We start from the raw sequence: 22,984 nt of genomic DNA, 5'->3' as shown, positions 1-22,984 counted from the left end.
GACATCTCTTTTTTTGTGTGTGTTGTAAGTCAGTTTATGACTTCTCCTTGTGATAGTCATTAGGATGCAGTTGTTCGTATTCTTCGATATATAAAGTCAGCTCCTGGTAAAGGACTACTCTTCGAGGATCAAGGTCATGAGCATATCACCGGATATACAGACGCTGATTGGGCAGGATCACCCTTTGATAGACGTTCTACATCCGGATATTGTGTTTTAGTTGGAGGTATTGGTGTCATGGAAGAGTAAGAAACAAAGTGTGGTTGCTCGATCCAGTGCAGAAGCAGAATATCGAGCAATGGCTGTAGCAACTTGTGAGCTAGTTTGGATCAAACAGTCGCTTGGAGAACTGAAGTTTGGAGAAACCGGTCATATGGAACTTGTGTGTGATAATCAAGCGGCCCTTCATATCGCATCAAATCCAGCGTTTCATGACAGGCTAAGCACATTGAGATTGATTGTCAACTTTGTAAGAGAAAAGATACTCTCAGGAGATATTGTTACCAAAATTTGTGAAGTCAAATGATCAACTTGCAGATATCTTCACCAAAGTCTCTTACCGGTCCTCGTATTAATTGCATTTGTAACAAGCTAGGTACATATAATTTGTATGCACCAGCTTCAGGGGGAGTCTTAGAATAGAATAGGAAAACACAATCCTACACAAACTAGGAATAGTTTATAGTCTCCTATTTTGGTAAGGAATTGTATTATATAGTGTCTATAAATAGGGTTCTCTATGTAATTATTACAACAACAATTCAATAATATTCTTTCCTTATATTTCTCACACTTGTAAAGGAGCAACAATAGTCTTTCCAGAATTTGTCATGACCCAAATCCCATTTAGCCGTGACAGCACCTAATCCAACCCTTCAGGTGAACCAATCTTGAAATAACCACAAGTCTAACAGGATAGTATAAATAAGATAACACTAAATTGAATACAATGTGGAGTGATCGATACAACCTCAAAGAACTGGTGTCACAAGTCATGATCTACTAAGAATGGAAGGTACAACTCTGAATATGAGAAGTGCATCATCTGCTTGGAATACAACATGATGAATGACTCTAACTACGAAGAATTAGCAGGCAACTCATCACCAAAACGCTGGTATGATCTCCAATGCTCTCCCACGAACACCGTAACAATTTAACTCATGCGTACTCTGTAGATATCATTGACTGACCCCAACAAAGTAGTGGAGGGTTGATTTCAAAATACCTACTGTATTAACCTGTGCAGATAGTATAAGCTCAACAGATAAAGAAGAATATCAATACAATGTAAGTCAATCTAAACAACATCGCAATTTATACACCAGTACAACATATAAAATGATATGAATATATGAGTAAATAAAAATCAAATACATATGATACTGACTCTCCCAATTGTCTCATAACCAGTGCTCTCAGCACGCGACTGTGAGCACACTGCCTGGGGCAGTGTTGTGAAAGGCGATCGCCTCGTCGCCAATGGCAAGAGGCGAGGCGAGGCGAGGCGACCCTTCATCGCCTTTTACCTTTGTGGCGAGGCGATCTTCAAAGGCGACGCCATGACGACAAAAGGCGAGAGGCAAGAAGCGAGAAAGGCTAGAAAGTCGTCGCCTTTTGTATTTTCTTAAAAAAAGGCGACCAATTTAGGGTTTTAAAAGTTAAAAGGTAATTTTAGGGTTTTCGACTTGACTCCTCCGGCAACTAGCCAGACTTTTTCGGCGACTTCAAAGTCTAACCAATACATATTTCTTCTTTTCTTCTTCCTCTGTTCTTTTTCCTTCTTCTTCTTCTTCTTCATCAGACTTTAGAGTCACTTCTACCTTTGTTTTGACTTTTGTTCTATTTTTCTCATTCAAGTTCTAGACTTTTAGTATGTACTATCTATTTTTGTTTTGAATTGAAAAATTGCTAATATGTTATTGTTTGATTATTTACATATGCAATTAAATATTTTAATTTTTGGTATTAAATGGTGCCGCACTTCAAAAAGGCGAGCACCTCGCCACTCGCCTCGCCTTGTGGCGAGGCAGACCCTTGTCGCCTTTTATCGCCTTTCGCCGTCCAAAACACTGGCCTGGGGTGCCCAGGAGCAGTGACCCTAGGGGGACAATTCCATGTCCACAAATTGCATGGACAAATCATGTACTAAGATAACCAGCACGGACAACTAACATGTGAAACTGATTACTGACACAGAAACTCATGTGCCATAGCATAACCAACACAGACAATTCATGTGAGAACTGATGCATGATACGAACAACTCACGCGCCAAATTCATATCAAGATTCAAAATCAGGTACGCAGTCACAAAGCATATAAATATGACATAACTATCAGCTAAACATGTAGTCTAGCATGCACATAGTTAGGAAATGTGAATCTAGCATGGAAAACGATGCCTATAACATTATCACTAGCATGAAAATATGCTCAAGTAGTCAGGCAACAATCAAGAATCATGAAAAATAGATATAACAAATCCATCTTTGGTTTCGTGTTCAAGTGACAAATCCAAGGTTAGATTCATGAAATAATCATAGATTCAACTTAGAATAACTTACCCCAAGCTTGTACATGAAACATAGGTTCAACCTCTCAAAGCCGAGCTCCAAGAGTTGGCAAATGAAATAAAAATCACAAAAATCCGGCTTAAATAGTGTAATGAAGTTTGATGTATTAAAAACTGCTCTACAGTCTCCAGTATAATGACCATAACTTTTTGTACAGATGTTCAAATGACAAACGGTTTGAACCACTGAAAACTAGACTCAAAGGGATACAACTTCCATTCAAACATCATCTCCAAATTTTTTATAGATTGGATGCTGTTCTCTTGTGAAATCAGGTCAAATCAGTTTCAGCACTTCCAATCTTCTCCAAATTTGCTCCAAACGCGTGAAACTCACCCAAGCTCCTCGGGTTCCCCTCCAAACCATCCCAACAAGTCCAATTACCCTATATGGACTTTTCAAAGGCTCAAAAACACGTACGGAAATGTCACAACCCTAAATGAAGGTCCAAATCAAACTTTTGAACTTTTAAAATCCTGAACTTTTCAACTTTCATGCAATAGTGTCAAGTTGCACCGGAGCCTCTTAGGTCCTAATTCGAATATACATACAAGTCCAAAATCATCATACTAACTTATTGTAACCTTCGAACCACGAGTCTTAAGTTCATTTTCCCATAATGTTGACTTTGGTCAACTCTATGCACTTTATGCTTTTAGTTTGAGTTCAAGTGTTCCAAAGCGTTCATGAACTTCTTGCTACCCGTGCTCCCATACTTGCAAGTCATAAATAACCAAATGAACTACGAGAAGTAGAACTCAAAACGGTCATTTGGGTTGTTACAAAATGTGAGAAATATATGGGAAAAATATTTTTGAATTGTGTATCTAAATTGTTCATTGAGACCTTATTTATAGACAATACATTGAAATCCTTTTCTAACTAGGATTCCTATTCCTATTCTTCTTCCTATTCTAAGTAGGAATATATATTAATTAGTTACATTGAGATCCTATTTATAGACACTACATTGGAATCCTTTTCCAACTAGGATTCCTATTCTTATTCCTATTCCTATTTCTATTCTAAGTAGGAAATACTTATTTCTATTCTAACACTCCCCCTCAAGCTGGTGCATACAAATCATATGTACCTAGCTTGTTACAGATGTAATTAATACGAGGACTTGTGAGGGATTTGGTGAAGATATCTACAAGCTGATAATTTGACTTCACAAATTTCGTAACAATATCACCTGAGAGTATCTTTTCTCTGACAAAGTGACAGTCAATCTCAATGTGCTTAGTCCTTTCATGAAACACTGGATTTGATGCGATATGAAGAGCTGCTTGATTGTCACACACAAGTTCCATCTGATCAATTTCGCCAAATTTTAGTTCTCCCAGCAATTGTTTGATCCAAACTAGCTCACAAGTTGCTGCCGCCATTGCTCGATATTCTGATTTTGCACTAGATCGAGCAACCACTACTTTGTTTCTTACTCTTCCACGACACCAAATTACCTCCTACTAAAACACAATATCCGGATGTCGAACGTCTATATCCAGTGATATGCTCATGGCCTTGATCCTCATAGAGTAGTCCTTTACCAGGAGCTGACATTATATATCGCAGGATACGAACAACTACTTCCCAATGACTATCACAAGGGGAAGTCATAAACTGACTTACAACACTCACAGGAAAAGAGATGTCAGGTCTAGTTACTGTGAGATAATTCAATTTTCCAACGAGTCGTCTATACCTTTCAGGATTACTAAGTGGCTCCCCCTGTCCTGGAAGGAGTTTAACATTCTTAACATTCGGATCCATATGAGTGTCAATAGGTCTACATCCCATCATTCCTGTCTCCTCAAGAATGTCTAAGGCATACTTGCGTTGAGAAATAACAATACCTGATCTAGACTGAGCAACCTCAATACCTAGAAAATACTTCAATCTGCCAAGGTCTTTAGTTTGGAAGTGCTTAAAGAGATGTTGCTTCAAATCGGTGATACCATCTTGATCATTACCGGTGATAACAATATCATCAACATAAACAACCAAATAGATACATTGACTTGGTGCAGAATGCCGATAAAACACAGAGTGATCAGCTCCACTACGAGTCATGCCAAACTCCTGAACTACTGTGGTGAACTTCCCAAACTAAGCTCGAGGAGACTGTTTCAGACCATAGAGTGCCCTACGCAATCGACATACAAGGCTACTAGACTCCCCCTGAGCAACAAAACCAGGTGGTTGCTCCATATAGACTTCCTCCTCAAGATCACCATGCAAAAAAGCATTCTTAATGTCCAACTGGTGAAGAGGCCAATGACGAACGACAGCCATAGATAGAAAAAGACTGACATATGCTATTTTAGCCACAAGGGCGAAAGTGTCACTATAATCTAGCCCAAATATCTGAGTATACCCTTTGGCAACAAGGCGAGCCTTATGCCGATCAACCTGACCGTCTGGACCAATTTTGACTGCATAAACCCAACGACAACCAACGGTAGATTTACCTGCAGGAAGAGAGACAAGCTCCCAAGTACCACTCTTATGCAAAACAGGCATCTCATCAACCATAGCCTACCTCCATCCAGAATGAGAAAGTGCTTCACCTGTAGTCTTAGGAAAGGAAATAGAGGACAAAGACGATACAAAGGCATAATGGGGTGTTGATAGACGATGATAACTCAAGAAGTTATAATGAGGGTTAGTATTTTGAGTGGATCGTATACCTTTCTGAAGTGCAAGCGGTTGGCTAGGAGGAGGCAAGTCCGCAGTACGAGCAGGGTCTAGCGCATGACATGAAAAGATGTAGAAGTAACCGTAGATTCCTCAAAAGTTGGTATAGGTAAAACCTAAGTTATGGGTAAGACCATAGATACATCAGGATGATCAGAAGACGTATAGTAAGGCTGAGACTCAAAGAATGTAACATCAGCGGACATAAGGTAACGATGAAGATCATGTGAATAACAACGATACCCTTTTTGAACTCGAGAGTAACCAAGAAAGACATATTTGAGGGCACGAGGGGCTAATTTATCTTTCCCTGGGGCTAAGTTATGAACAAAGCATGTGCTCCCAAAGACACGAGGGGGGATAGGATAGAGATGTGACTCAGGAAACAGTATGGAATGTGGAACCTGATTCTGAATAGAAGATGAGGGCATTCTATTTATTAAATAACAAGAAGTAAGAACTGCATCTCCCCAAAAAACGCAGCGGAACATGGGATTCTAAGGAGAAGAGTACGAGCAGTCTCAATAAGATGCCTATTTTTCCTTCTGCTACATCGTTCTGTTGAGGGGTGTATGGACAAGTAGTCTGGTGAATAATGCCTTGGTGAGTCATAAACTCCTGAAATTGGGAGGATAAGTATTCTAAGGCATTATCACTACAAAAAGTACGAATAGAAACACCAAATTGATTTTGTATTTTAGCAAAGAAACTTTTTGAATATAGAAAACAACTCAGAACGATCTTTCATTAAGAAAACCCAAGTACATCTTGAATAATCATCAATGAAACTAACAAAATATCGAAATTCTAAGGTGGAATTGACTCTACTAGGACCCCAAATATCAGAATGAACTAATGAAAAAATAGACTCTGAACGACCCTCGGTACTACATGAAAATTCCTCCATGACTGCCTGTACTTGTCCCAAGTGAGTAGATATATCGGATTCTTGTTTCTTTAAGTTGGTCATCCGAGATATCACATCATAGAATCGAGAAATGTCATTAGTGTATAAAGCACGTGCCTTTTCCCAAACTAATAACATGTCTGGAATGGGTGAAACAAGGGCATCAACTTAGAATCAATAGAGCGCCAAAGGAGACTACATAATTGGGCATCCACTTTCTCCCATTGTGCTTTGGCTTTTGCACCTTCGTCACTAGACTTTGTCTTTTCATCTACAACGCAAGCATTGTTTGTTAAGTGATCTTGAACCTTGACCCTTGCACCACAACTCAATTGAAGAAGCCCAAGCTAAATAGTTTGAACTTCCCATTAATGGTTCTGAAGTGATTGTAAGGCTTGAACTTCCAATTCCCGTATTTTTGGAGCCAAAAACATCACACCCGAAAGACATTTTTCGAAATTTGACTTGAAAAGAGTAAGAAACTTGCTGGAAAGTGCCGGAATCTACCCCACAGTGGCCTGAAAATTCTGATTTCGTCGGGAACTTGCCGGAAACTGCTTGAAAATCACCGGAACCCTAATTTCGGTGATCGGATCTAGAGAAAACTGAATGGGTTCTGGTTGGAAATACTGGGAGACCCCAACAGAAGAAAACAGCTCGAAAAAAGATGATCGGAGCAGCACTCACGCGCCGAGGAGTAAACAGATCTCGCCGGAAAACTTCCACCTCCGAACGGCGCATGGGGGCGCGTGGGGGGTTATTTTTCGGTGGATCTGATTGGGGTTCAGTCGCCTGAGCTTCCCGAGCCTCGTGATGGTGTTGTCTTTAGCACAACACCTTCAGAACGAAAGATGACACAAATCAGTCCCAACCGTCATCGCCGTAATTTGACACGGTGACTTGAAGTTTCTCACCAATGCTCTGATACCATGTGAGAAATATATGGGAAAAATATTATTGAATTGTGTATCTAAATTGTTACATTGAGACCTTATTTATAGACAATACATTGAAATCCTTTTCTAACTAGGATTCCTATTCCTATTCTTCTTCCTATTCTAAGTAGGAATATATATACATATTTCTATTCTAACACAAAATTACATTTGGAACCTATTGCCAAGGCATCTAGGGTGGTTCTAGTCATACTTCCCTTGGAAGCTCTAGGAATATGTCAATGGATAATAAAAGCAAACAGATCATAGATGCAACTTTGATAGCAAATAAGTGTATGGTGGATACTAGAACAATGGAAGAAGTACCTGAGCTTCTTTGCAAGCTTGATAATGAAAATGCCTATGATTATGTAAATTGCAACTTTCTACCCAAGGTGTTAAGAGACGTGGGGTTTCAAAGTAAATAGATTGGATGGACTCTTTTTCGCCATTAGTACTGTTAGATTCTCTATTGTTAATTTTATGATAAATGGTTTTTCGGAAGGATTTTTTTCATCCCAAAGGAGAATGTTACGATGGGATCCTTTGTCACCACCCCTATTAAGTATTGCTATGGACTGTTTTAACGGTATGGCAACGATGGCAAATCAACATGGATGGCTGAGGAGCTTCTAGTGACATAGTAGAGGTAGCAATTTAGAGATTTCCCATTTGCTTTACGCTGACGATATTTTGATTTTTTGTGAGGCCTGAGATTTACCAGCTATGGCATTTATGAGTACTATTAACCCTTTTTGAAGTCGTGTCTGGTCTACATGTAAATTAGAGAAAGAGTTTGTTATATCCGGTTAATGAAATTCAAGTATTGGTAGGGATTCTAGAATGTGAAGTTAGTTCTCGTCCAACAAATTATTTGGGTTTCTTTTATTTGCTTAAAATAAATTTAGGAGATTAGGCTAGGGATTAGAGATGCGAGAAAAAATTGGTTAGGTGGAAAAGAAGACTTGACTCATCGAGGAGAAATTTCATATGGCAGGAAAAAGAATAAAGATGTTTTCACGTAGTCAAATGGAACACTCTTATTGCTAACAAGGAATAGGAAAAACTGGGTTTAGAAATTTGAGGTAGCATACTAAGATTTTGCTCATGGAGTGGGAGAGAATATCTCAGATGGTTACTCAACTATGAACTTTTCTCGCAAAAAGTCACTCAACTTTGGTTTTTAACCAAAAGTCACTGAACTATGGACTTTTCTCTTAGAAAGTTACTCAACTATGGACTTTTCTTTCATAAAGTTACTCAACTTGGGTTTTTAATCCAAAGTCACTCAATTATGCGCTTTTCTCTTACAAAGCCACTCAACTTTGATTTTTTAATCCAAACATCACTCAACTATGTAAGTTTTATTTACAAAGCCCTTCAATCTATTTTATTGATTTTTTCATTAAAATTTATTGATATGAAATTTTTTATTTAAAACCTAAATTTAAGAAATAAAAAGATATTTATTTTAAGGAATTGTAGATGGACAATCATTGCCATGGGAACTGTATTAATTGAATTTGAGGTGACTTATAACTTATCTTTTGACCTTTTAACAAAAAAATAAACCAAAAAGAGATCTAGTGTCTAGTGTTATACCGAAAATAATATTCTATTTCTTTCAATCTTGTGAAAGGATAATGAGAAAATAGAATTTTTTTTTTGATGATAAGGGAAAACCCGTAGCCGCTACCCTTTGGGTGCGCATAGAGTAAAACCTCTGCTCCTATACAATAGCTTACAAACTACACAGGAGAGGTAACCCCCACTAGGCAAGCTCGGTGCGACGAGCTCGACCCAGAAAACAAACCCCTTGCTTTCGCTGGCAAGGGGTTTCGAACTTTAGACCTCCAACATGGAAGTCCCAAGCCCAAACCACTGGGCCACCCCCGAAGGGTGAAAATGAGAAAATAATTTTTGTTTTATTTCTTAAAATTTTGGCTTTAAATAAAAATTTCATGTCAATAAATTTTGATGAAACAATTAATTATATATATTGAGTGACTTTCTTTTTGAGAAAGTCAACTGGTATTATAAACATAGAAGTACACCAATACTGAATTCTTGTAGTACTTTTTTTTTTTTGATGACAAGGGAAACCCGCAGCCGCTACCCTTTGGGTGCGCACAGGGTAAAACCCCCGCTCCTATGCAATAGCTCGCAAACCACATAGGAGAGGTAACCCGCACCAGGCAAGCCTGGTGCGACGAGCTCGACCCAGAAGGCAAACCCTTTGCTTTCGTTGGCAAGGGGTGTCGAACTTGAGACCTCCAACATGGAATTCTTGTAGTACTTACATCAAAAGTATAGAGGGTTTGTCAAAAAAAATCTAAACACGTATCTCCCTCATAAACTATCTAAGAATAGGGTGATGTCCCCTGGATCCTTAGGTATAGTATGTATACTCCAAAAGTAAAAGGTCACTAGACAGTTCATTTTAATGCTTTGGAAAGGGATGCTCTTGTTCTCAAAACATCTCTGAGTGACTTTGTAAGTAAAACTTTCATAGTTGAGTGATTTTTGGGTTAAAATCAAAGTTGAGTGACTTTCTGAGAAAAAAATTCATAGTTGAGTGACTTTTGGGTTAAATACCAACGTTGAGTGACTTTCTGAGAGAAGTTTATAGTTGAGTGACCATCGGAGATATTATGAAAAGAAGACTTGACTCATTGAGGAGAAATTTCATATGGCAGGAATTAAAGATGCTTTTACGTAGTCTCAAATGGAACACTCTTATGGCTAACACGGAAGAGGGAAAACTGGGTTTAGAAATTTGAAGCAGCATACTAGGATTTTGCTCATGAAGTAATTGTGGAGGTTGAAATGTTGGGTGTGGTATAATTTTCAAATCATTATTCATCTCGATTGATCGTTCTGTGTTTCTTTTCATCTTTCTGGGGTTTATTGATAGACAAAATACTTCCTGTTGGGGTATTACTGAAATCGAAAGTGCACATAAGTAAAGATTTACATTAAATCGTCTTTGGCTGAATTTTTAAAATATAGTTGTGATTTTCCATTTAGAGATTTGCTGATGTCAGTAATCTATTTGTAGATAATAAACACAATAATGAGTGGAAGGGATGTTCTAGTAATTATGGCTGCTGGTGGGGGCAAGAGTCTTTGCTACCAACTTCCAGCAGTTCTGCGGGATGGCGTGGCTCTTGTTGTCAGTCCTTTGCTTTCTCTTATTCAAGATCAGGTATCCAAGTACCCAGTTCATCTTCCTCTTGTATTCAACAACTGCTGACAAATGTTATTGCCTCAGGTCATGGGTTTGGCAGCTTTAGGCATCCCAGCTTTCATGTTAACCTCAACAACTACCAAGGAGAATGAGAAGTTCATATACAAGGCTTTGGAGAAGGGCGGGGATGAGCTTAAAATATTGTATGTTACACCTGAAAAGATATCAAAGAGCAAGAGATTTATGTCAAAACTTGAAAAGTGTCACCATGCTGGTCGTCTTTCTCTAATTTCAATTGATGTAAGTCTACAATTTTGTGTTTTCCCACTTGCAGTATGCTATAGTTAAATCTTTGAGGATCTCTCTTCTTTTTCGTCCTCTCATCCGTCTTTGAGGGGCTAACAGCCTATCCTGTGCATATCACTTATTTTCTAAAATTAGACATATAATTCTATTTATAGATATTTGAATTATTTTTAGCTGAATCCCTGCACCTGTATGTATCTGGATCCGCACTACTGAATCTTAAAATTTAAAAATCATGTGAGATCTGACCTCTAGATCCGCAACCGCAACGGGCATACATACCTGAGTCTGAGCAACTTAAGTATGAGATCCGAAAGTATGTTTTTACGAGTATTTATTTGGTAAGTATCCTCATCCTAATTTGAGAAACACTACTTTTTTTTTAAACTCTACTATTTAAGAAACACTACTTAAAGAGTGATTGACCAAAATTGTGTCAGTTTTGCTAGTTATTGTTTAACTAATGATATTCATTAGATTGGATGAGATTACTTTTTGTTGCACAAATAGTTTCGCTGGATCAAAATTCCAAATTTTACATGTACCTAGTCCTTGTTAATGATTGTGTAATCCAGGCCAAGTTTGCGCACATCTTGATTGATTCCATAGGGTACTTGTTACTCGCCAACATCACAGGAATTGAGCATCTTTGTCTACCAAAGTTTTCAACAGATTGGAGGAAATCATAATATTTTTGCCTCGGCTAGGATTTGAACGTGAGAGCTCATGACACTCAACTCACCTAATTGATCAATTCATTTGTTATGCCTACCTTTATGTAAATCATACTAACTATAGCAGTGTACCTATTGCATGATGGGTCAGCGAGAAAATGGGAACATACCACATATAACTAGCTTTTTTCTTTTATGAAAGTTCAAGGATACATAATAACTATGTAGGTTGGACTTAATTAAAATATCCTTCATACATCATTTAAATGACAGCAATAGCATAAATAGATGAACAATGAGCAAGAAACTTATAACTAGGAAGCACTATTAAACAAAACGATGACAAAACATTGATAGAAAAAAAATGAAAGTATTAAATGTTCAATCAACATCCTAAGGATGCCCATCATTCTCTTCACCAGCATTGTCATTATTTTCATTAGCATTAGTTTCAGTTGCAACATTCTCATATGCATGTTTATTCAGTTGTTTCTTCCTTTGTCAAGTTTAGTTTGTAGAACAACAAATAGATTCAACGAAACTTCAATTTATCTTAGCATCAAAGTCATTAATGCTTTTTCCCTCAATAAGTTGGTCGAAAAGGTTCTCCATTTTCTTCTATTCAATCATTTGCTCTATTTTCCTAATATGTTTTCCCTGAGCATTCACTTTCCTTCGAAGGTAGGTTTCATAGAATAAGAGCGTTTAACTTACATATGTAGATGCCCGATAGGACCATATTATTAAATAACCAAAAGTTGATTTAAATAATTTGACCAAATTGAGAATAGACTGATTGCACTATCTGGGTTTTAAGGTACTTATTAACTGCTTTTCTTAAATAAGCTGTAATAGGAATTTATTAATTACTTTTCTTAAATAGATGTAGTTAAAATGCTAAAACTCAATCTTTAAGTTGGAGAAATAATCATATTTCCTTAATGAATGTATTTCTGAGTTGGAAAATGCAAACGGTAAACTTTCTATATAAGATCTTGTCAATATTTTATCATTCTGCCGTTCCGGACTCTTAAAGAGCACTACAACAACCACAAAAACAACATACCCGGTGAAATCCCACACTGGGTTTGGGGAGGGTAGTGTGTACGCAAACCTTCCCACTACCTTGTGGAGGTAGAGATGTTGTTTCCAAAAGACCCTCAGCTCAAGTGCATCAAACCCATGTAAAAGTAGAAGCAAACAATGAAGAAAACATAACCATTAATAAGAAGGCAGTGTAAAGTTACTCGATACTTGTGATGTTGAACAGTCACGGAGGAGCCTTAAGTGCAAAACGTAAATAAAGCACGTTCTTTAATGAAAAAAGGACAAAGGGAGAAAAAAATACAAATATATATGTTTAGTCAAAAATCAATAACTATAAGCATTAATGACAAATATATGAACAAATATTTTGAAAAAAATATATTATAAAGTGAAATATCAATTGTTTAGTGTCGCTTTTTCAAAAGAGTCTCATTGGTAGGAAAAGTATGCCTTAGAAGTTAGAACCTTGATGACAACATTGAAGCGCACATTGATCGAGGTAAAGTGCTCATCATATTTTGAGCCTCGCTTCAGGGATTAAGCGTGCTTTAAGAGTGCCTTTTACAGCACTGTCTACGCAGTGGCAATGACATTGGAGGTGGCACAGAAAGAGAACTAGTCGATGGTGAGGAATCCAATGAGACAGTATGAGACTATGTTGCTCGGTTTTTTCACTTTCGATGTTGAAATGTCCTTCCTTGCGCTCACTCTTCCAAGACTTTTGCTCATAGGTCAGCTCTTGTTGTCAAATCTGTTAGTCTAGCTCAGACCAGGCTAAGTATTTCGGATTGGAACCCTCATCTCAACCCAATCCCTTACTTGACCGAAGCCTAATGTTTATACTACGAATGAACTGCCTGTATGAATTCCCAACCGACTTAATGTTGGAAGCCGACTCTCGTTCTTTGGACCAATCTATGATTGAATAAAAATGAGTTTGTCACTCCTTTTCACATAATGATTGTAGAGTCTCTTAGGGTTGGAGGTTTGTAAACATCAACTAGACTTCGGTGGTTGTACTTCTTTGAAACATCAAATCTAGTGTCCATCTTTTCTTGAATCTCCTTCTAATGGAAGAAATAAAAACTCGAGAAGGAATAACCAAAACCTATTTCACTCGCTGAGTCCTTTTGCATCCACGGCTGAATGGTTAAAGCGTCCAACTCATAATTGACAAATTTGTAGGTTCAATTACTATTGGATAACCGACTTAACTACATTTTTTGGAATTTATCTAGTTTTCCAAGCAACTGAGTGCTCCATGAACAATGAGCGGTTCATGTTCTGCCCACAATTGCCTCTCCTCCAAAACCTCTATGGGTTCTCTATAAGCAGGAATGATCACTCCTTTCTGTTGAAGAAGGCCACAAGTGGAAGCAATCGATGCCTTGATCATTTAATTGACTCCTTGTTGCTGGTCCGTGCTTGTTGTCATGCTAGCAAAAGTAGGGGTTTCAGCCGACACAATATGGGCATGGGATCTGTATCAGATATAGTCGACCAATGTTAGTCCAAAAACCAATTGTTATAAGCATGAATGACAAATATATGAACAAATATTTTGAAAAAAATAATATTGCAAAGTGAAATATCAATTGTTTAGTATCGCCTCTTCAAAAGAGTCTCATTGGCAGGCAAAGTATGCCTTAGAAATCTTGATGACGAAATTGAGGTGCACATTCAGCAAGGCAAATCGCTCAATATATTTTAAGCCTTGCTTCAAGGCTTTAGCGTGCCTTTGACTACATTGACCGCGCAACGACCGAGATACTGGAGGTGACAGAGAAAGAGAAGCCGCGAGTGGTGAGGAATCAAATAAGACATTTCATACTATGTTGCTTGGGAAATACCACACCGGTGTCGACACGACATGTGCATGGGATCCATATCGGAGTTGGTTGATCGATTTTTGATACTTTGACCAAAATCAATGGAGAAATTCAGGGCGGATACAATTATTTTTGTAATGAAAACAAAAGCTAAGGTGACATTGAAGAAAATGTAGTACCTTGTTCTAAAAATTTCTTTGTGAGTCCTTTTCCTTATATTGCCTTTGATGATTTTCCTCTTGATCAATATTTTCTCCCCAGAATACCTTGTAAGTTTTCCACATAATGTCTCATAATTTAGATATAACTTTACTTTTAGATATTGGAATTATTTTTAGCTGAATCCCTACACCCTTATCCGTACCTGAATCTGCTCTCATGAATATTAAAATTGGATCATGTGAGATCTGACCACTAGATTCACACCCGTATCAGACACCGATACTCGAGTCTGAGCAACTTAAGTATGAGATCTCAAAGTAGATTTTTACGGGTATTTATCTGGTAAGTATCCTCAACCTAATTTAAGTAACACTAATTGAAGAGTGATTATTTACAATTGTGTTTAAGTCTTACTAGACATTGATTATCTAGTGATGTTCATTATTGATTGGATGAGATTACTGTTTGTTGCACAAATAGGTTGACTAGATTGAAATTCCAATTTTTACATGTACCCAGTCCTTTTGTATAATTGTGGAATCCAGACCAAGTTTGTGCGCATCTCGATTGATTCCATAAAGTACTCGTTACTCGCCAACATCACAGGTATCAAGTAATTTTGTCTACCAAGGCTTCAACACATTGTAGGAAATCAAAGTATTTTTGCCTCGATTAGGATTTGAACTCGAGAGCTCATGACTCTCAACTCACTTCATTGATTAATGGCGGAACCTATCGGTGACCACCTTAAAATGACACCATTTTTCACTTAGACACCTCAACTGAGATTTTTCCATATTTAGACACCTCATGTTAGGTTTCGTTGCATCATTTTGACAATTTTCATTGACTTGGCATAGTGTGTGTTGCACACATTTTAAGTGCGTAAAAAGCTTAAATTTTGCAATTTTTTTATTCCTTCTTCCTTCTCTCTCCTTCCCACACTCCCTTCACCATCCACCACCATATATTCAACCTTCCTCTCCATTGTCATTTCAGAATGTAGCACATGAATTTAAAAAAATAATTAAAGCAGTGGTTATAAATGGTAAGATGAAGAAAATATCATACACATGTTATTCAACAATATGTAGCCTCAATAATTTGCAATATAATTTTGAAATATAAAAGGCATTTCAGTTATTCTCATATTTTTTTGTATAACTTTGAATTTGAAGCTATAGAAACTTGATTCAAGCTTGTTGTTTTTTAATCTTCGGCTTCCATTGTGGCACATAAGCTTTTACCCCAATCTTCAATTTTTGAAATCCTAGCTTTTCGTTTCCTTAAGCTTTTGGCTTTTCTTTTTTGTTGGTCTATGAAGCTATGGATCTGGTCGAAGAAAAAAAAATAAATGGTAGATTTAAAGAAATGGATGGTGATAGTGATTATGGTAGCTAGGTTACGAGTAAAAGCTTGTGATCCAAATTAATGTTAAATTTGATGATTATGATAGTTTGATTTGAAGGAAGGGGATTGAGCTCCATTGAAGGCATTATAAGGGGTTTTGGCATGCTCTGTAATTGGGTTTTGAGTTTCTTCATCTGGACGGTCAGGGGTTGATTTTGCTGAGCCAGAGGTTGGCCGCCCATCGTATCCATTGGGGGAGCCTGGTCGGAGAAAGGGAAAAATATCCATTAGGTTCTAACAGGTTATTTTTGTACGGAGAGTTTTCTTGCAGTATGATAAGATCGGTTCATGTCTAGTTGGATTTGGAGGAAGAGATAGTGGTATTGATGATGTTAAATTTGAAGAAGATGGTTATGGTGTTTAGAGAAGGAGGATAGATGGAGATGGTGGAAAGAAAAAGGTGTTGTACTTTCTTTTAATATTTTTTAATTATTAACATGTAATTTTTAAAAGTTATTAATTAAATAGTTCTAAAAATAATTTTTATTCATAATATATCTTTTAATAATTATTTATGATACCACATGTCTTTATTTAATTCTTTACTTAGACGACACATCATCGGAGAGTGCATTAAACTCTCCTTAATATTTTTGTTGATTGTAAAAAAGGTGTCAAAGTGACACGGTAGGACCCGACATGAGGTGTCTAAAATGAACAAAGCCTAGTTGAGGTGTCTAAGTGAAAGATGGTGGCAACTTTAGGTGACCATCGATGGGTTCCGCCTTGATTAATGGATTTGTTATGCCTTTACTTTATATAAATCATACTAAGCGGCGTACCTTTTGCATGGTGGTCAGCGACAAAATTGGAACATACCACATATAACTAGCTTTTTGTATGAAAAGCTAAAGGATACGTAATAACTATGTTGGTTGGACTTAATTAGAAAATCCTTCATACATCATTAAAATGACAACAATAACATAAATAAATGAACAACGAGCAACAAGCTTATAACTAGGGAAGCAATATTAAAAGACAACATGACAAAACATTGATTGAAAAAAAATAAAAGTATTAAATGCTCAATCAGCATCCTAAGGATGCGCACCATTCTCTTCACCCCCATTGCCATTGTTGTCATTAGCATCAGTTTCAGTTGCAACTTTCTCATCTGCATGTTTATTTAGTTGTTTCTTCCTTTCATCAAGTTTAGTTCGCAGAACATCAAATAGATTTAACAAACTTCGAGTTTCTCTAGCATCAAATTCATTGATGCTTTTTCCCCCAACAAGTTGGTTGAAGAGGTTCATCATTTCCTTCTCCTCAACCATTTGCTCTATCTTGCTAATATATTTTTCCTTGAGCATTCACTTTCCTATGAATGTAGGTTTCATAGAATAAGAGTGTTTGACTTATATATATAGATGCCCAATAGGACCATATAATTAAATAACCAAAGTTGATTGAGATAATTTGACCAAATTGAGACATAAACTAATTGCACAATCTGAGTTTTAAGGTATTTATTAATTATTTTTCCTAAATAGATGTAGTAGGTATTATTAATTACTTTTCCTAAATAGATGTAGTTAAAATGCTAAAATCTTGAAGTTGGAGAAATAGTCATATTTCCATAATTAGAGGGTGTTTGGATTGACTTAAAAGTTGGTCAAACGTACTTTTAAGTTAGTTTTTGACTTCTGGAAGTGTTTGGCAATTATAAAAAATAACTTAAAATAAGTCAAAAATGATCTAAAATAAGTTAGGAAGTGTTTGGCAAGGTCAAAAATGACTTAGAATAAGTTTAAAATGACTAAAAATAAGTCAAAAATCAAAAGTAGGTCTCCACCTACTTTTTATTTTTTGACTTAAAAGTCATTTCAGTTTGACTTTTTATTTTTGACTTAGAAGCTACTTTTTTAAGCCAATGCAAACGGGCTCTTAGTATATTCAGAGTTGGAAAATGCAAACGGTCAACTTTCTATATAACATCTTGGGTGTATGATGTATGTATGTATCAATATTGTAAATATCACCTGTTCATGAGAAACACAACCCTTCTTAAGTTTACTTCTAAATATCTTAAGTTTAATTTCTTGTTCTTCTACTAAATTAGTAGGTCTTGCTAGAACTCCATTAACCTCAAATACAAGTGATGATTGATCAATGCCATGCATGGAAATTAGACATACGAAACTTACCTTGGTTTGATTACCTAAATTTTGAGGATGTACCTTTGTTTAGCATTATCTTTGCAGTGACATACATCAGTAATATTTTCAACTTCACCAATCAAAGTATAACTACCTAATACCGTTTTAGTTTCACATTCCATATCCTAATGACTTGAATCTTGCAGAACTGTTGCAAATCTTATGGTTTCATAAATAGCTATAATAGAAAGCTGTTGTTAACTGCAAAATAAAACTTTTATGATTGAAAGATAGTGAGCAACTCTATTTCATGTATACAATTGTTTAGTTCTTTAATAGGGAATTATCCCCAAACTGACTGAATATAATTTATAGCAGCAGTAGTAGTGAAGAGATATGCCATTGCTTGGAACTACATGTTAACTTATGCCAATTACTTCGGTCAAATTGCTTGCAGGAGGCACATTGCTGTAGCCAGTGGGGCCATGATTTCCGTCCAGATTACAAGAATCTTGGTATATTAAAGACTCAGTTTCCTAATGTTCCCATGGTCGCTCTAACAGTATGTAGTAACTCATAGCTTGAAGAGAACTAGTGTCCTTTGTTTAATTTATCAATAAATAATTTCTGAACAGCAGCTGGACTTGGATGCTTTTTTCCAGGCAACTGCAACAAAGAAAGTACAGGATGATCTGATGGAGATGCTTCACATTCCAAGATGTGTTAAGTTTGTTAGTTCAGTGAACAGACCCAACCTTTATTACATGGTATAGCTGTACTAAAGTAAAGTAAAATTATAACGTTTGCTGCAGTGGTCATCTTATGTTTCAAACTATTTGATCCATTTTGCAGGTACGTGAGAAGTCATCTATAGCAAAGACAGTGGTTGATGAAATTGCTGAATATATTCGAACATCATATCCAAATAATGAATCTGGGATAGTTTATTGCTTTTCCAGGAAGGAGTGTGAACAGGTACAGTGCACTATCTCTGTCTTGTAAGACTCCATCTCCTGTGCTAATTTTTTCTTTAAATATGGTGTTAACTGCTCTTGGGAACATATGTCTAATGGTTCTTGATTGGATGTGCTATAGTTTTACAGAGCATTCTGTGCTAGAAGTCCACTGCTTGGGTATCTGACAGAATTCTTGAGATCTGGATATTGCTTAGATGAACTAATTATATAGCATATTACCACCCTGTGAAAACTCTTATAATTTCTACCATGTAATAGGTCGGCCAACTGTGATATGTGATCAATTGTTGGTGGTTCAAGTTCGGCGACATTTATTGTTCAGAATCTCTAATGGTTCATTAAGGATGGGCGTGAAAGGATCATATTATTAACTACTTATCAAAAGAAGGATGATGTATTTAATCTTGAACTTGAGATTCATCCTAAACTTAATTGGTTTTAGCCCAGGATATATTCAGTGTTCAACATATGCAAGCCATTAAGTTCATCATACAAGTGTGTATCCTCTTTCAATACCTTTTGTCTTGTTAGACTAGTAAATGGCGGATGCTTTGTTTATGAGAAGAACTTGGGTTTATGATGTTCTTTTCTCTTGATGTACTTGCATATAATTTTTGGCTTTCCTTCTTTGAAATGATTGTGTTTATCCTTTTGCTGTTAAATAAAAATGTTGGATGGAGGTGAAGAGGTAGGGAAGTGGTGGGGAGTTGCGCAAGAGACAAAGCTCGGGGGCTAGATGGATTCACTTAAGCTTTTTTCTAACAATGTTGGAGGATAGTTAAAGGTGAGTTGTTGGAGACTATTGCAGAATTCCAAGAAACAGCGAGTTTGAGAGAAGTGTTAATGATTCATTTGCTACCATTGTGCTAAATAAGGTAAAGAGTGAAGGGATTATAGGCCTATTTAGTTTGGTAGGAATATCTAAATGATTATCTCTAAGACGCTTTCTAATAGACTATAAAAGGTTTTGGATGAAATGGGAGTGCTTTTGAAGGGGTGGAACAAGATTTTGTAAAATTGCAATGTAGTATTTCATCTCTAATTTCTTTTTAGTATACTGTGAGGTCCTTAATTGTATAGAGGATTGTATCTCTTTTGTTGAGAACCATATTTTGGTGTAGGTTCTCTTCTTTTTGGCACCACAGACACCATGGTCCTAAAAAAAAAAATATGGGCTTAAGTTTTCTCTAGTTTTGGAGCTTAATGATAGAAAATAAAATTATTCATAGTTTCAACCGTTGTGCAAAAAAGAGCAACAAGGTTCATTCTCATTGCATTTAGATATATAATTATGGTAGATATAATGTGGCTAATCTGGGAATGTTCTGTTGTTCTACTTTCACTTGGTAAAACATTGTGGTTTTGGTCACACAACGAACTGTAATATTCTGTGGGGAGGTGCATAACTGGTTCAGATATGGTCTATTGGTTAGAGTATTAACGCCGGAACCCTGGAACATTCTGAGCTCATTATCTTTTTGTTTGGACTGGCAGCTCTCACAGAAAACAAAATTGGTTTATGACATTGCCTTCCACAATTGTGTGTGTGTGTGTGTGTGTGTGTGTGTGTGATAGAGAGAGAGAGAGAGAGTTTTTCTTAAAACGGAGTAGTTAGTCTAGTTTCACTGCAAGATGAGAATACAGCAATGTTTACTAATGTTTATCCTTCCAGAAGTGTGTTTTTATCTATTAGCTTTGACAACATTTACTGTACATGGCGGTTAACAATAATCTAGTCTTGTCTCGCGGCAATTTTGGTCAGTAATGAACAGTATAATAACGTTATAGGGTAGTAGGTAAATAGCATGTCATTCTTGTGTTCCTTGCTATTACTTATTCTGACCCACATCATATTTGCATTGTGGTGTTTTGACTTCCAATTCAATTTTGTTGTTATTGTTACATCTCGAACTTTTTTTTTTCATCTTCTTATTTGATGACAAACTGTAGGTTGCACAAGAATTACGTGAAAGGGGAATTTCGGCTGATCACTATCATGCGGATATGGATGTAAATGCTCGTGAGAGAGTTCATCTAAGGTATGAAAATTTTCTTTTGATATTTCTGTCTGTTCATTCTATATATACAACTTCCTTTCGCTGTAATTGTTTATGAATATTGTCTTTGCAAACAGGTGTCTTGTTTGCCTTTATAGTGATTTCCTTTGCCTTTTTTATATGAAGTGGTAAATTTTATTATTGTGAGGGGAAAATCTCCCGTATACCAAAAGTAGAAAACCTTCTAAAACAATATAGTTTTCTATGAATGACACTCATTCTTCTATACATAAAGGAACTTCATGGGTGCACTAAAAGGAAACAATTCCCTTATGGGTGAAATTCCCCAAACTTCCTATGTCGTGTTGGGGTAAAGGTTCTTTGAGTCAAATAGCAAGTGTCATTGGAGTTCCCATATATGCTGATGAATGCACTGCTAAGCAAACAAGGATTTCCTATGCACGTATGCTCATTGAGGTGAATATTACACAATCGTTGCCTGATAAAATCGTGGTGATGGATCCTACTGGTAATGCATTTGAACAAGAGGTGTCCTATGATTGGAAGCCTAAATTCTGCCCTAAATGTTCAATGGTAGGACATACATGCACAAAGCAAATACCACAAAACCAACCTCCACAACCTAGGAAGAGACAAGATCCTAACAGAGTTGGTAAAGAATGGAAACCTACTGGTGTGATTAGGGAACCTGCAGACATACCTGAAAGCTCAAAGCAGAATCAGATAAGAACCACTCCTAATCAAAAGTGTGAAGGAAAACTTGGCCCAAAATGAGACTAGTCCAGAAGGTAGAATACACCTCAACACAATGAATCGAGAAACAACAAGTGCTAGTCCAGAGTTTAACCTGACTAATTTTCCATTACTGGGATCCTGGCCAATGAAGAAAGAAGGGGATGGAACTCATAGAAGATCAAGTGGACAAGTGCAACTCCCTCCTGATAAAGGAGGACTCAGAAAGACTATCTAATGAGTTGGATTATATGGAATGTGAGAGGAATAAATAAGTGGTATAAGCAAAAGGAATTGAAACTCTATCTGAGGAATAAACACATCAAACTGGCAGCATTGTTGGAAACTAGAGTCAAAGCCCATAAGGCTCCTAGGGTACTTGCAAATGTATTCCCTGGGTGGCAGTCATTCAATAATTATTCATGGGCGATAAATTGTCGAGTATGGATGGTGTGGGATCCAAATTTTTACCAGGTTACTCATATTAGATCTACTGCTCAATCAATTCATTGTCTGATAAATGGTATCACTGGAACCCTGTCTTGCCTTATTACTGTTATATATGCTTTTAACTCTATTGAAAATAGAAAGGATCTGTGGGCAGAGCTAACACTTATTGAACCAGGGGTGGACAGACCTTGGTTAATTGCTGGCGACTTTAATGCTGTGTTATATCCAAATGACAGGCTATGTGGTGCTCCGGTTTCTTTAGCTGAAACTCAAGACTTTTCCAATTGTCTTCATACTTTGCAGCTAAATGAAGTATCATGGAGAGGAGATTATTATACCTGGAATAACAAGCAATTGGGAGCTGATAGATTTTGTAGCAGGATTGATAGAGTTTTTGGCAATATGGACTGGATGATGACTTGGGGACATGTGGCTACTACTTATGAGCTACCATACATCTCTGATCACTCTCCTATGCTACTCACAATTGAGGATAATCACTGGACAGGCAAGGCACCGTTTAGATTTTTCAATGTATGGGCAGAACACAGTACTTTCATGGACAAAGTTGCAGCAATATGGCGTAAACACATGACTCCAGGAACAATGGCTAACATTTGGGCAAAGCTGAGGACGTTAAGGCAAGTATTGAAAGTTTTGAATAGGGAGGAATTCATAAATACTACCATTAAGATAAATGCTGCTAGACAAGAATTGTTGCAAATACAGGAACAAATCATCCAACAGTGCAATGATGAGTTATTATATAAAGAGAAACAAAGACTTCTGGATATTGAGAAATGGAGTCTTGTTGAAGAAAGTGCTTTAAGACAAAAGTCCAGGGCCAAATGGATAAAACTTGGAGATAGTAATAATAAATACTTCACAGCTATGATCAAGGAGAGAACTAACAAGAAGCTAATGCTTGAGCTTACTTCACTCAGTGGCACTAAATTGAAAACACCAGAGCCTATAAAG

The 22,984-nt window shown here is 36.8% G+C and overlaps 1 protein-coding gene across 1 annotated transcript in view; it reads left to right on the top strand.

Moving 5' to 3' along the window:
- The window catches only part of LOC102593600 (mediator of RNA polymerase II transcription subunit 34-like), a 53,392-nt gene that overhangs the window by 9,707 nt on the left and 20,701 nt on the right, over window positions 1-22,984 (top strand). The window contains exons 3-8 of the mRNA XM_006355176.2: window positions 10,174-10,320; window positions 10,387-10,602; window positions 18,287-18,391; window positions 18,492-18,596; window positions 18,682-18,804; window positions 20,757-20,845. Coding sequence (XP_006355238.1) covers window positions 10,174-10,320; window positions 10,387-10,602; window positions 18,287-18,391; window positions 18,492-18,596; window positions 18,682-18,804; window positions 20,757-20,845 — 785 coding nt within the window. The remainder of the gene's footprint in view (window positions 1-10,173; window positions 10,321-10,386; window positions 10,603-18,286; window positions 18,392-18,491; window positions 18,597-18,681; window positions 18,805-20,756; window positions 20,846-22,984) is intronic.

This window comes from Solanum tuberosum, unplaced genomic scaffold (assembly GCF_000226075.1).
Source record: "Solanum tuberosum cultivar DM 1-3 516 R44 unplaced genomic scaffold, SolTub_3.0 scf00191, whole genome shotgun sequence".
In the NCBI taxonomy this organism is placed as follows: domain Eukaryota; kingdom Viridiplantae; phylum Streptophyta; class Magnoliopsida; order Solanales; family Solanaceae; genus Solanum; species Solanum tuberosum.
The sequence above is the reverse complement of the archived record's forward strand: the minus strand, read 5'-3'. Positions and strand labels throughout refer to the sequence as shown.